Here is a 14,699-nt window from a genome sequence, read left to right on the forward strand (position 1 = left end):
ATATAAATTTTGATTGATTGAGCTGAATTTCTATATTACAAATTGCATAACTCGGAAGATAAAGCTCAAAAACATATATCTGCAATTGATTCTCTTGTTTTTTTATTTCTCCTTTCCAACTAAGTTTTCTATTTTTGTATTAAGCTAACCATCTCCATGGCAGAGCAAACAACATCAATTTATATTTTTTTTTAAGAAAAGAAATTAAATGATTAAACATGGGTCTATGATGCTTTGAGGGTCTCCAACATAATTAAATCTAGGATGCTAGTATGTATCAAGAACTTAAGCCCAACTCATTTGGGAAGGAAAGGAAAGATACCCTTTTCTCTATTACTTTGCCTCTCGTTCAAAGAAGATACTAGTAAGTTCTAAAATTAAGAAAGAAAACTGACTTTTGGATAATGCAAAAACAAGTCTCAGGATATTGTCACTTTTTAAGATAGATTTCACTTGTCATAAAATTTCATGAATCTAAAATCTTCTGGTGGTGCTCTTTGTGACAAGCAGATGGTTGAATCAAGATTTGAGGACCTTCTTGATCACTCTAAGTTACTTCTTCAGAAGAAATGACTATTTGGTACACTTGATTACTTCATCACAAAGCAGCTCCCACATAATGTTACTTGGGCTATTTGGTACGCTTGTTATTTTTTAGCATGGATGTTTTCCATAATGTAACTTATTTTTCAAGTTTTATATTGCAATTAGATCTTTTTAAATTCTATTTTTATATTTTTTGGCATCTTTTTAGAGTTTCTGGTGAATTTATATTGGACCACAAGTAATATTTCCTCTTATGATCTGAGCAAGTTTGTAGAATAGATCTGCTTGAGGATATCATTGAAAATGCAAGAAATAACAAGGTAGTCTTGCTAGTTTTTCAATTTGTTTATTATGATCATAAGCTACTAATAGTGCAAGTTTACAGAAATTCTTTCTTATTTAACTTTTTGTTATTAAGAACCCTTCCTCATAATCTTAGGGCAGTGAAAACAAAACCACCTTGCTGTTAAACCTTTCTCATACTCTGTGTGAGAAATTTGTGCTAAAATTTCTCTGGTTTGGTTAATTTTCTCTGCATTGTTTAATTTTTTCTGTGGTGTTCAATTTTCTCTAGATAAATAGAGGGATTTGAATGTTGATCCAGATAAATTTGATGTTAGTCCAGAGAAATTTGAATATTAGTCCAGAGAAATTTGTGAAAGGTTCAAGGGTTTTTTATGTTAGTCCAGAGATTTAGAGAAATTTGAATGTTTGTCCAGAGAAATTTGAAAAAGGTTTATGGGTTTTTGATGTTGGTCCAGAGATCCAAAGAAATTTGATGTTAGTCTAGAGAAATTAGTCCAGAGAAATTTGAATATTCAAAGTCTTGAATCTAGAGAAATTCCAAGAATTGCTTTGTATGTTGAATTCATTATGAATATAGACATAAATATGGTTATTGAATCAAGTCTCTTTTTGTAGTATAAGAATAATGTTAGATCAAATTGCTGAAGACATCAAACTATAGACAACACAAGTGAATTTCTCTGGTTGAAGGGGATTTTATCTAGGATTGAGTAAATTTCTTTGGAGTGGAGATGGAAATTTCTCTGGGTTGAATACAAAGAAATTCTCTGGTGAGATTTTCTCAGTGAATATGCATCCAAATCACTGAAGCCATCAAATTGCAGATAATACAAGTGAATTTCTCTAGTTGAAGGGGATTTTCTCTAGGGTTGAGTAAATTTCTCTAGAGTGGAGAGGGAAATTTCTCTGAGTTGAATCTAGAGAAATTCTCTGGTGAGATTTTTTCTGTGATGTGTCCAGAGAAATTTAAAATTTTCTCTGTGATTTATCCAGAAAATTCTCTGGATCGAATTTTTTCTGAATCGATGTTGAGGGACTTTAGACATCATGAAAATATTGAGTGTCCTTTATACTATAAAATCTTTATACCAAGGACCTTAAAAAAATTCCTCTAGTTACCTACTAAAACACTACCAAAATAAAAAATAGGATTACACGGAAAGAAACTCTCTACTAATAAGACTTAAGAGATCAATAAAAAAAAATTAGAACTAATTAAAATATTTATTTGCAAGATAAAATTTACTAATAAATATCTCTAAAAAAAATTAGCGTGTGAAAATAAAATTACTTCATCTGGTCTAGCCTCTAGGGGAAATTAATTTTTTGAGTTATGCTAGAGATTCCAAATAAATTATCAAATATTTTATCAAACATCTCACATAGATTTGGAACTCACACAAATCACATGTGTATCGGTCCACATCCATGTAAAATATTTGGTAGACTATTTGGTAATTCATCTGGGTTGGGTTTGTAGCATTTTCCTAACTGTAGAACCAAATTCCTCCACGAATAGAGAGGCAGAGAAGAGAAGGGGGGTTTAGAAAGAGAAAGCTTAGGAGTAATGGTGTCTAGGTTTTGGATCTGTACGTTGATCTTCGTTTTCTCTCTCATCGTTTCATCGTTTTCTTGGAAAGAGTCCGTTCTGAGTCTAGATAACTCCAACTTCTACGAGACGGTTGGCAAGCACGACTTCATCGTCGTCCATTTCTACGTTCCATGGTATGTAATTCAATTTTGTTCCATTAATTCTCTTCGTATTGCTGTTGTAATGTGGATGCATTTGATTTTTATGGTTCTTCACTCTGCTGATAATTTGTTGTCACTTTAAATTCAGAATTATGCACTGTTTGGTTTATTCAGTGAAGAAGACTTCCAGATTGAAATAAGAATTCGAAATTAGGGTTGATAATTTGGATTTTTCTGTACTTAGAGGCCTTCAAAATGAGAACAGTTATAACATTATGGGAAATTATATGCCATATGTAACTAAAAGGTGTAACGTTATGGCTAATTTTGCTTGGATTTTAGGTTAGTGCCATTTAGTGATCATTGCTGCTGACTGAAGAGAGGTTTAACACTTGCATGGTGATGTTCATGAATGTGTGTGCTTGTGCTCTTCTTATGTGTTTAACACTCTTTTGTTTGGAGATTATAAGTAGTGCTATGTCCCTATCCATGGGTTTCCAAATAGTTTCCTTTTGCTTATTATGTACAGTTGTTCTTGATGATGGGTAGGTTTGTTGTGCTTTGGCCCTTTTGTCGACTTTTGGTAGTTCTGGGAGCCAGTAGCGATAACAGGTCAAGGGATATCAAAGAGAAAGTGCTGTTAGTCAAGCCTGCATTTTTAATACCGTGGTTAGTCAGTATAGCAAGTAGAGATTCATTCCGCGTCACAATAGAAATTTCTCCTTTTTTTTTAAGCGAAGGTACCCCATCTAAAGGGGCATAGGAGAGTCGGGGGAGGAAAAACCCAGTGGGAAGTAAGTAATGAGGCTAATCACCCCTTTCCCCCTGAAGGGAAGAAGTAATGGGCTCTCCTTGAGCACCATAAAGACTCATATGCTATGATGTATTAAGAAGAAGAAAAAATCAATAGCTCAGAACACACGAGTGAACTCTGTTTTCTGCTTCTGCAGGCGAATCTACGATCCTCAGCCATCTTCCCCTTCTGACTATGTGAATTTACCTCAATGCTTCCAATTGTTTATTTGATTTCCCAATATTAGAAGGAACAGAATGAAACTACTTCCCCTTCTGGAGACATAAAAACAATACCCACACCAATTTTTTCATATCTGAATAAACATAAAATACTTGCAAGCCAGACACATTAACTTTTTCTGGTTGCAATTATAATGTTTGTGTTTTTATGAATGCAATTACTATGGTTACATGAAGTTCTTATTGAAATATTAAGGAAAGCTTTATCTGGTATGCTTCTTATTATTTGTGTTCTGTTACAGGTGTGGCTTCAACAATAAGTTTGCTTCAGAGGTAATATTGAAAGTATCCAATTTCATAGGGGGTATAGATAAGATTTCATCAAGTTTGATTATTTTGTTGATAGCAATATATATACTTCATTCACTAACTAACAATGAATTATATATATATATATATATATATATTGATTTGTAGTATGAGAAAGCTGCAACTGTACTGAGTGGCTACGATGCTCGAATCACCCTAGCAAAAGTTGATGTCAATGAAGAAAAAAGCGAGGGACTTGCAAGTGAATTTAAGATTTCAAGTTACCCAACAATTAAGATCTTGAGATATGGAGGGAACCATGCTCAAGATTACCTAGGACCTCGGGATGCTGACGGTATTGTTGCTTATTTAATTAAGCAAAGGGCTCCTCCTCCTGATGAATTAAAATCCACAGAAGATTTATATTCAGATATGTACCTTAGTATTCCTCTGTCCCACTTTGATCCCTTATGAAAACTTAACTTTTCAAGGGGAGACTTTTAATCACTAAACTTGAATTTAAATTTTAAAATATTAAACTTAAAAATACTTTATTATTATTTTAAAAAATATATATTTATAATTATTTATAAATAACAATTTTGAAAATTTTAAATTTTAATTTTTCAAAGTCGACATGAATTTTGGAACGATAAAAATAGAATAGTGGACACACACACAAAAAAAAAAAAAAAAAAAAAAAAAAAAAAAAAAAAAAAAAAAAAGAAGAAGACGGGGGGACTATGATGTGGACATACAAAAGGAAAAAAAACGAATCATATACTGTAGTAGGAGAAATAAGGTGTGCACCCTTAAAAAGAAACATCTTGTAAAAAATGTTTCGCTCTTTATGTTGATAGTTATACTACTTTGAGGTAAAAATTACGAAGGGCTAATATGGTTTGCATCTCTATAATGATTTTTTTTTTATTATTATTATTTTTGTTTTTAATCTAGTGTATCTCCTACTCAACCCAACTCAAACTCTATAATGAATCTTTTTTTTTTTTTTTTTTTTTTTTTTTTTAATCTAGGTATCTCCTATCCAACCCAACTCAATGACCCCGTTTGGTGTAGCTGTTAAAACAGCTTATAGATTATAGCTTAACAGATTCTAGATTATGGCTTTAATCAGAAGTTGTTAATCTGTTTGGTGTAGTTGTTGGATTATAAATTTAAGTTGCTGAGTAATGTTTGTTAAATAAGCTGCGAAATAGCTTTTTCAATTAATTTTTATTTTTTTTGTCTACATTTCTCATAAAAAATAATAATAATAATCTATAGTCCATTTGAGTCTTTTTTTATTTTTAAAAAAATAAAAAATAAAAAAATTTAAGAGTATAACTATAAATTAACATGTCCACAGCAGAAGCTGATAATTAGAAGCAAGGGGTGAGCAGCTTCTCAGAATCAGCTTTTTTGAGTTAAAATAAACTGTTAGAATCAGAAGCTGTTTGAAATAAGTTTAACCAAACAGTTCAAAATAACTTTTTCAAAGCTAAAAGTCATAAATTGACTCTGAAAAGCTGAAACAAACACCCCCAATACAATTGGGCCTGAGTTGTAATGAAAGTTGCAAACTATTGTGTTATGTTATAAATGTTGTGGATATTTTGTTTTTGGTGTGTTGTAAATATTACAAAATAAAATATTACGGATCAATTTGATGGGACAAATTACAACATGTGTTTTTTTTATATAAAATATTATGATTATATTACTGTCGTTGCGCCTTGGGATGGATACCTTGTCATTGTTGAATATCAGATACAAGTAAAGAGGATTCAAGTCTAGGTAAGAGGGTTGGGTCAAAAAATTCTTATAACTAATTTGAGCAAACAAAATTTCATATATTTAACTAAAAACATAGTAATTTGAGTGGGTTAGATTGAACCCTCTAGTGCAATTGTAGTGTAGCCCCCTATTGTATGGCTTCTTCTTTATATTGTTTGGCATTAACAACGTTGACATCTAAGGTCTCGTTTGTTTGGGATTATAGGGAGGGGATTAGGATTGATAGTGAGGTAAGATTATTGTATGGGGTGTTTGTTTTGAGAGATGGTGAGAGGACTACTAAGCCCTTGATATTAGTAAAGGCCTTGGAAGGAGAATTGGGAAGGAGGAGGTAGAGATGGTATTAGAAAAATACTGAGGGGATTAGAAATTTTTATATTTTTTTATTTTTTATATATTGGGAATTTTTTTTAAAATATTAATGTTTAATTTTTTATATTTTTTTATTTGTTTTATTATTTTATATAAAAATAATTTAACAATTCTTATACTACAACTATCATCAAAACAAACACAATTACTTAATCCTCTCACTATCAATCCTCTCACTAACAATCCCCTCACTATGAATTCCCTCCATTCTACATCTGAAAACAAACGGGGCCTAAAGGACAAATTGTAAGTAGGTGAACAAACAAAATTTCATATATTTAGTAGTCGTTTGATTTTGGCTTTTTTAGTTAGTTTTTTGAATTTTTTATTTTTTTAGTCTGAGACTTTTTTAGTCGTTTGGTATTTTTGTTTGGCTTTTTTGACTTTTTAGCTTTGGAATGACAAAATTATCCTCTACTTAAAAATGATGCTTTTTTGACTTTTTATTTGTATATGGGTCAATCTAGTAATTTTGTAATTTTTTTGTCTTTTTGTGATTTTATAATTTTTTTTTTCATCTTTTGTAAAATGGTTTGCCAAAGGCTTAATAAGTAAAAAAATTCATAACTTGAATGGGTTGAATCGAACCCTCTCACGCAAGTGTAGTATCACCCCTTATTGGGGGGATTTGTTTCAGCTTTTCAGAGTCAACTTATGACTTTTAGTTTTGAAAAAGTTATTTTGGACTGTTTGGTTAAACTTATTTCAAACAGCTTCTGATTCTAACAGCTTATTTTAACTCAAAAAAGCTGATTCTGAGAAGCTGCTCACCCCTTACTTCTGATTATCAACTTCTGCTGTGGACATGTTAATTTATGGTTATATTCTTAAATTTTTTTATTTTTTATTTTTTTAAAAATAAAAAAAATGACTCAAATGGACTATAAATTATTATTATTAGTTTTTATGAGAAATGTAGACAAACAAAAAATAAAAATTAATTGAAAAAGCTATTTTACAGCTTGTTTAACAAATACTACTCAGCAATTTAAATCTATAATTCAACAGTTACACCAAACAGATTAACAATTTCTGATTAAAGTCATAATTTATAATCTGTTAAGTTATAATCTATAAGTTGTTTTAACAGTTACACCAAACGGGGCCATTGTATGGCTTTTTCTTTATATTAATTGGCATTTATAAGAGGGCCAATAGTAAAGGGTAATCCAAAAATTAGATTTATTTTTTAAATTTAATAATGTGACAATGTATTAAAATATTTAAGACAATTTTTTTTTTTCATATCTTTTTTAATTATCAATCAGTTATATCATTTACACATAATTAAGTCTATAAAGTGAATTTATATATCATTTTTCAATAGTAAATAAGTACAACCGTTACAAAATAATTGCTCTACATCATACAAATGAGAATCTATTCTAGTGCAATTCTAATACACAAGAAAGATTCGTAACAAACACATGAATGGACTTATACCATATACGTAAGAGATTTGCACTATTATGAAAATGACATTGTTTCTCTATTGCTCCAATAAAATGCAATTTCCCTTAAGACTTAGGCTAAGTTTGGCATCCTTCAAAAAATCTAAAAAGTCAAAAAGTCACTATCCTATTTAAGTCACATCATCTTGTTTAAGTCACATCACCTCTCTAACACATCACTTCAAATCCAACCCAAATCCAACCTATATTTCATAAAAAGTCAAAAAGTGCACTTATTTAGTCTTCCCAAACTTGGCCTTAAGATTAATTAGTTGAAGTGCATCAAATTGACTCGGATACCTTATTATAATAAAAAAAATAAAAAACTTTATAACAAAATCCTTCCTATATGTTTGATAATTATTTATAAAATATATATTTGATTTAAACCACATATAAACAAAAGGGAGAATTGCAAAAAATAGTAACAACACAAAATAATTGTAATATCATAAAAGTAAAAAAAATTATACATTATTATACAATTTTTCATCTCTTTGTAATTATTTTGAGATTATATCATTTTTTTTTTTTTACAATTGTCCCTAAACAAAATTGTAAGAATTTATGTATTATTGATTGTTGTATTGATATGTATTATTGATTGTTGTATTGATATTTATTACAATGATTCATGATTCCTATATATAGAAGAGGGTGAGTGTGTAGTAGGTGAGGAGTAGGTGAGGAGTAGGTGGAGAGTAGGTGAAGTAGGTGAGTGTGTAGTAGGTAGTAGTGGTAGGTGTGTAGTAGGTGGATTTTAACAGCCCCCCGCAAACTCAAGGGGGATAGGAACTAACCAACTTGAGTTTGGAGAGAGTAACAAAACAAGAAAATACTCTGAAAAATAAAAAATGGATAGGAGACACTGTATGGTCGTATCAGACCATTGGTGAAGACACTGGATGGTGGTGTCATAACGTTGTAGAGGACACTGTATGGGGGTGTCATAACGTTGTAGAGGACACTGTATGGTGGTGTCATAACGGTGTAGAGGACACTGGATGTCGGTGTCAGACTGATGTAGAAGACAGTTTATGGGGTCATGTCGGACCGTTGTAGCAGACAATGTTGTGACAGTTTACAGAGTCTTGCTGGACCCTTGTAGAAACTAACCGGAATCAATGTCGGGACAGTTTACAGAGTCTTGTCGGACCCTTAAAGGAGCTAACCGGAATCAATGTCGGGACAGTTTATAGAGTCTTGTCGGACCCTTAAAAAGTCGCACCCTCAAAAGGTGTGCCCAATCTGTCAAAAAAGGCGTGCCATCAAAAGGCGTGCCCAATCCATAAAAAGGCGTGCCATCAAAAGACGGGCCATCAAAAGGCGTGCCCAATCCATAAAAAGGCGTGCCAGATATGATGGCGAGGCACTTGAGTGCCTTGGCTGGCGCGCCCGTTTGTCGTCTGGCGTCAAGTGGCGCGCGATACGCGTGGCTGCCTCGGCTATTTAACCAAGACGGAGGCTGAGGCTGAGGCAGAAGCTGAGACAGAAAAACTGAGAGAAACCTCTGAAAAATTCTTCGTTTTGCTGAAAAAGATACTCTGTAACACTCTGTTGCCTAGAAAAATGGCTTCGTCCTCCCACGGTCTGCTCACTCTCTTTCTCGACCTCAACGAGTCAACAAGAGAGATAACTGGTGCGGTGGCACTGGAACCTCAACCAAGCGCCCCGGAGTTTGCTCCGTTGAACTTTCCTATGCGGTCTGTGGAGCAAAGAATGGCAGCGCAGTCGGATGTGGAGGCCAATCAGTATACATTGAAGTCATGTGTGGAAACCATGACTGCGGTTACAAATTTGTCGAACCGGCTGCAGAGTAGGACAAATGAGGTACAGCAGTTAAACGCCCAACTGGCTCTGCTCCAACGCATGTATAAGGATGCGCGAGCAGAGTTAAGTGTGCTAAAGGCGGAAAATAAGGAGCTGAAGCGGAAGACCACCGTGATGTTCCGATTTGGAGGTCCGCCATATGCTGCAGTGGAGGAGTATGGGGGAGTGAACGTGCTCGGTGGACAAGGAAACACGGAGGCAACACCGGCAAGGGCCGTCCAGGACAGAGGCAAGAAGAAGAGACCGGCGGCAGAGTAGAGAAGAAAAATCCCGCCTGTGGATGTGGTTGTTTGGGTTTGTTGTTTTTTTTGTTTTGTTGTTGTTTTTTTTTTTTTTTTTTAGTGTAAAATTGTGATCAGGGCGAAGTCCCGATAGAAATAAAATGAGTGTATTGTGCAAATCCGAATGGCTTGAAGGTACAAGACTGAGCAGAAAAATTAGATGAAATGAATTTTTTTTTTTTTTAAATAATAAAAAATTGAGGTTCAAGGAAAAGTTGGGCTGTGGAAAGAAGAAAAAGAAAAATTAGCACCCACGTGAGTTCCATCTAATTTTTATATATATAAGATAAAAAAAAGGTGTGGACGGTGGAAAAATACTTTAAAAGAGAAAAAGTTATATAATATAGTTATCTCTTTGAAACTATATGTTGGTGTTGATCAAAACCGTGCCTTTTTTTTTGTTTTTTTATTTTTTTTTTGGTGTAATAAAAAAAAAGAAAGATAAAATAAAAGAAAGAAAGTGGAGCAACGTGGGTGGGGTGCAAAAGGTGGCATAGTGGGAGCCTTGGATAATAGATGATAATAAACATATATATATATATATATAGATTAAAAGAAAAGAAAGGTGAGTGGGGTATTTAAAAAAAGATTAAAGGTGAGTATCCCTGTAAAGTGATTAAAAACAATGTGTTTATCTGAGAAAGTTGCTGCAGCTCTGGACACTTGAACCTGCTAAACGTGATGCAGTTTTGGCTAATGAAGTTACAAAGAGGTGGACTTCAAGCAACCAGATTCTAGTAGAAATAGCTTGTGCAAGGTCTCCACATGAACTACTTCTGGCAAAGCAAGCCTATCATGCTCGTTTTAAGAAATCCCTTGAAGAGGATGTTGCACATCACACAACTGGTGACTTCCGCAAGCTTTTGGTACCGCTTGTGAGCACATATCGGTACAACGGAGATGAGGTGAACATGACACTTGCAAAATCGGAGGCTAAGATTCTCCATGAGAATATTTCGAAGGAACATTACAGTAATGAGGATCTCATCACGATTCTGGCTACAAGGAGCAAAGCACAGGTCAATGCAACACTGAATCAATACAAAAATGAATTCGGGCATGATATACTCGAGGACTTGGAAGCTGATCCCAATGATGAGTGTCTGTCAATACTGAGAGCAACTGTGAAGTGCTTGACCTGGCCGGAGAAGTACTTTGAGAAGGTTCTTCAACTGGCAATAAACAAGCGAGGAAAAGTGGGATCCAACGGTTGTGATCGGATCTGGTGCTGCGGTGGTGAAGTGTTGTTGAAGAATCTGCCATTGAAGAAGAAATTAGCAAAATTTGGGTTTGTCCGGCGGGCGGCCAAGGCGAGGCTACCGCCCGCCGGTGAAGCAGAATGACTAGGTTCTTAACCTTGCTCTGATACCATGTAAGAATTTATGTATTATTGATTGTTGTATTGATATGTATTATTGATTGTTGTATTGATATTTATTACAATGATTCATGATTCCTATATATAGAAGAGGGTGAGTGTGTAGTAGGTGAGGAGTAGGTGAGGAGTAGGTGGAGAGTAGGTGAAGTAGGTGAGTGTGTAGTAGGTGGTAGTGGTAGGTGTGTAGTAGGTGGATTTTAACAAAAATCTAATAAAAATAAAATACTTTATCAATACCTTGTCTGTTTCACCTTTATACGGGGAATTTTAATATACACCCTATTAAAATAGATGTACCATATGCACTTTTTGTTAGGGAAACTTATCAATAAGTCTCATATACAAAGTTCACGACCCATCTAATTCTCAAACAAGACACTTGCACCAATTAGTCCTATATATTTTTAATTGTTATTAAAAAATCTTCTTTTTTTTTTTTTATAATTTACAGACACTGTTACATCCTACTAGTGCTAGACTTCCATCAAACGGTCACCGGAGACTCATCGGAATGTTTAACATCACCGGGAAGTCGCCGAAGTATCGCTGGAAGTTCACCGGAGTGTTAAGAACGTTAATGAAAGTCGTCGGAATGTTCAGAGCATTCACTGGACGTTAAGAACATCACTGGAGACTCACCAGAATGTCTAGAATATTGCCGGGAAAAAAAAAAGAATAAATGGAGAAATTAAAGAGAAAAAACATAGCAAAATGTGCTAAATATTGATAAACTAAAAGAAAAAAAATAGAACGACAAAAAACAGCAACAATGGAAAAAACATATGCTTTTTTTCAGTTTTTGTAAGATTTAAGCAAATAATCTCCAATATTGATCAAACTAAAAGTAAGTTTTGAAACTGTAAAATGTTACAGCTTCAAAACAAAAATCTATTAAGCATTTATCGTTATTAATCAAACTGAAAAATATGTTATGAAATTGTAAAATTTTATAGTTCTAAAGAATGTTATGAAACTGCAGAATTTTACAGTTTTATACCATGATTCATTCCGGTACAGTTTTAAACCATGATTCATTCCAGTACCAAAAAAATTTGAAACTACAAAATTTTACAGTTTTCATCGCCTGTAACTAAAACTCAAAAACAATTTATTCAGAACTTGAAAATTTTCTCCATTAGAACATAAAAAGAGAAGTGTATAATAGATAAAATGTAGAAAAAAATAAGAGATCAAAAGAGAAAGGCGGATATAAAGAGATGATTGTACTCCGGCAACTTTTTTTTGTTTAGATCCAGCTAAATCTGATGTAGATCTACATCAGATCTAAGTAGATCAACCATGATTCATTCCAGCACCAAAACAAAATTGAAACTGCAAAATTTTACAGTTTTTATCGCCTGTAACTAATACTCGAAAACAACTTATTTAGAATTTGAAATTTTTTTCCATTAAAACATAAAAATAGACTTGTGTAACAGAGAAAATGTAGAAAAATTGAGAAATCGAAAGAAAGAATAGATATGGAAAGAATATTGTACTCCGGTAACCATTTTGGTTTAGATCTAGTCGGATCTCATGTAAATCTACTCATCAGATTTGAGTAAATCTACTCATCTTCTTCGCCGTCGATGGGGATGAAATCACGAGTTGATTTTGATGGTTGGTGGTTGCCGGTGAACTCCGATCAATGGTGGTCGTCGATCACCGATAATAATATATTAGAAAGAGAAAGAGAATAAGAAATGGTCGTCGTCCATGACAAAAAAGATGAGAGAAAAATGCAGAAAAAAAGAAAGAGAGGAAAACGTAAAGACTGAGGCAAAAAGCAGAGAGAGAGAGAGAGAGAGAAGAAAAGTAGGATTTTTGAGTCTACTCAAAGAGTTGTTGGATTAAATAGTGTACACATATTTCAAATAGGACCTGTGGGTAATTTTTCCCTTTTTGTTATGTCATTTCTTCTATAGTTATGATCAATTTTGTTTTTTTAGTTATAACATTATTTTGGTTATAACTCATGAATTCTTTAGTTATATCTCATATTGTATTTAGTTATAATTTTTTTTTCTTTTTTTAGTATGATTTAGAAAATTAAAATTATATCATTTTTTTAATTATAAGGTAAATATGGTACACAACTTTTAAAAAGTGTGCATCACAATATTCTCCATTTATATATGTATTCTTTTTTGGGCAAATACTTTTAGAAAAATTTATTCATAAATCCTATATGAGGGAATGTTGGTCCATTTAGTCCCAAGAATTTTTTTATGAACCAGTCAATCCATTTTGTTTTGGAAAGTTATATTTATTTGATTTGATGCCATTTAGGCCAAGTTTGGCAACTTTCGAAAAATCAAAAAAATTACAAAAAAAATTAAAAAGTTATCACCATTCACAAAAAAAAATTAAAAAATTAAATTTTCACACATCAATTCACACAGCCGTACAACTCATCAAGCGACCCGTGAAGCTCTGTGCTGCGTTTGAAAAAGAAAAATTGCACAGCTTGGTGCAATTTTCACACACTGATGTTCGGCCCAGTAGGGCCCATCACAGGTCCCGTTTTGATAATCTGAACCGTTTAATGTGTAGAACTCGTCGAGTCCTATATGTTTATAAAAAATTACATTGATCGGATGTCAATAACTATATAATCAAATCAGTTTTGTATAAAAATAAATAAATGGTGTTATAATTAACGATTGAAAAAAACACATCTGATCAGATAGCTATTGATATCCGATTAACGTGAGTTTTTAGGGTCATATAGTACTCGACGAGTTCTACACATTGAACGGTTCAGATTATCAAAATGGGACTCGTGATTGCCCCCACGGGCAGAACAAAACCGTTCAGTGTAATATCCGCAAATTAGCCAATAATTTCTTACTATCAATTCAGCCCCTCAGATTGTACGGCTATTGACTTTTCATTTCTAATCTTTTCTTATATACTTCTTTATACAAATTTTTAATACACATTTTTTCATAAAAAGTCAAAAAGTTAACCCAAACATCCATATTTTTTTCCTCAATTTTTTAGTCCAAAAAGATAAAAAAGTGCACTTATTTAGAACATCTCAAACAACCAATGCCCTTTTATAATTCATTTTTCTAATTTTCTAATTTATTTTTGAGATGGAAATGGAAATAGAAATGTGAGGTATGAAAGATTCTTTTAGGGGGATTGATAACTAAAATATTGGTCGTCAAGCGTAGAAATCTATTTTTTTGTTAGTGCAATTTTCTAGTGTTACATTGGAATCTTACATTGCCTTTGTTTAGGATGTGGGTTGATTTTTTGACTTTTTAATTTTTTGACTATTTTATCTTATTAACTTTTTAACCTGTATTATCTTTTTGTGCTTAAAATAACCTGAAACCAACATCCCAAACATAGCCATTAGAGTGCTACATTTAAAAAAAGTACACTAAGAAGTTTTTATGTGTTACATTAATTGGAGTGTTACGCTTGGAAAAAATACATCAAGAATTTTTTTTGAAATGTTATGTTATTACGTTTTAGAAAAGTACACTAAAAACTTTTTTAGTGTGTTACATTAGAGTGTTACGTTTGGAAAAGGTACATTAAGGAGTTTTTGTGTTATATTGAATGGAGTGTTATATTTAGAAAAAAAATACATTAAGGAGTTTTTTAAAAATGTTACGTTGTTATGTTTGAAAAAAATATACTAAACAGTCTTTTAATATGTTACGTTGGAGTTTTACGTTTAGAAAAAAAATACAGCAATAATTTTTTTTGAAGTGTTACGTTAAGTAATTTTAACATTATAAGAAAATCATT

General features: G+C 32.7%; 2 protein-coding genes across 2 annotated transcripts; both read left to right on the top strand.

Moving 5' to 3' along the window:
* The first annotated feature begins 2,315 nt into the window (after nt 1-2,315).
* LOC114315296 (protein disulfide-isomerase) lies at nt 2,316-4,375 on the top strand. Its single transcript, XM_028261915.2, has 3 exons — nt 2,316-2,577; nt 3,822-3,852; nt 3,997-4,375. Exons 1-3 carry the CDS (start codon nt 2,420-2,422, stop codon nt 4,300-4,302), a joined length of 495 nt encoding a protein of 164 aa, XP_028117716.2. The 5' UTR covers nt 2,316-2,419; the 3' UTR covers nt 4,303-4,375.
* Nucleotides 4,376-6,187: 1,812 nt separating this feature from the next.
* LOC114315318 (annexin Gh1-like) lies at nt 6,188-10,945 on the top strand. Its single transcript, XM_028261937.2, has 2 exons — nt 6,188-6,240; nt 10,197-10,945. Exons 1-2 carry the CDS (start codon nt 6,188-6,190, stop codon nt 10,897-10,899), a joined length of 756 nt encoding a protein of 251 aa, XP_028117738.2. The 3' UTR covers nt 10,900-10,945.
* Nucleotides 10,946-14,699: the final 3,754 nt, after the last annotated feature.

Source organism: Camellia sinensis, chromosome 6, assembly GCF_055761805.1.
Source record: "Camellia sinensis isolate YWXY chromosome 6, ASM5576180v1, whole genome shotgun sequence".
Classification (NCBI taxonomy): Eukaryota; Viridiplantae; Streptophyta; class Magnoliopsida; order Ericales; family Theaceae; genus Camellia; species Camellia sinensis.

Bases quoted from the DNA above. Each gene is read 5' to 3' on its own strand.
- LOC114315318 (XM_028261937.2), top strand. From the start codon at position 6,188: ATGAATTCCCTCCATTCTACATCTGAAAACAAACGGGGCCTAAAGGAC. The intron at 6,241-10,196 runs GTAAGTAGGTGA...TGTTTATCTGAG, and splicing joins CGGGGCCTAAAGGACAAATT to AAAGTTGCTGCAGCTCTGGA.
- LOC114315296 (XM_028261915.2), top strand. From the start codon at position 2,420: ATGGTGTCTAGGTTTTGGATCTGTACGTTGATCTTCGTTTTCTCTCTC. The intron at 2,578-3,821 runs GTATGTAATTCA...GTTCTGTTACAG, and splicing joins GTCCATTTCTACGTTCCATG to GTGTGGCTTCAACAATAAGT. The intron at 3,853-3,996 runs GTAATATTGAAA...ATTGATTTGTAG, and splicing joins ACAATAAGTTTGCTTCAGAG to TATGAGAAAGCTGCAACTGT.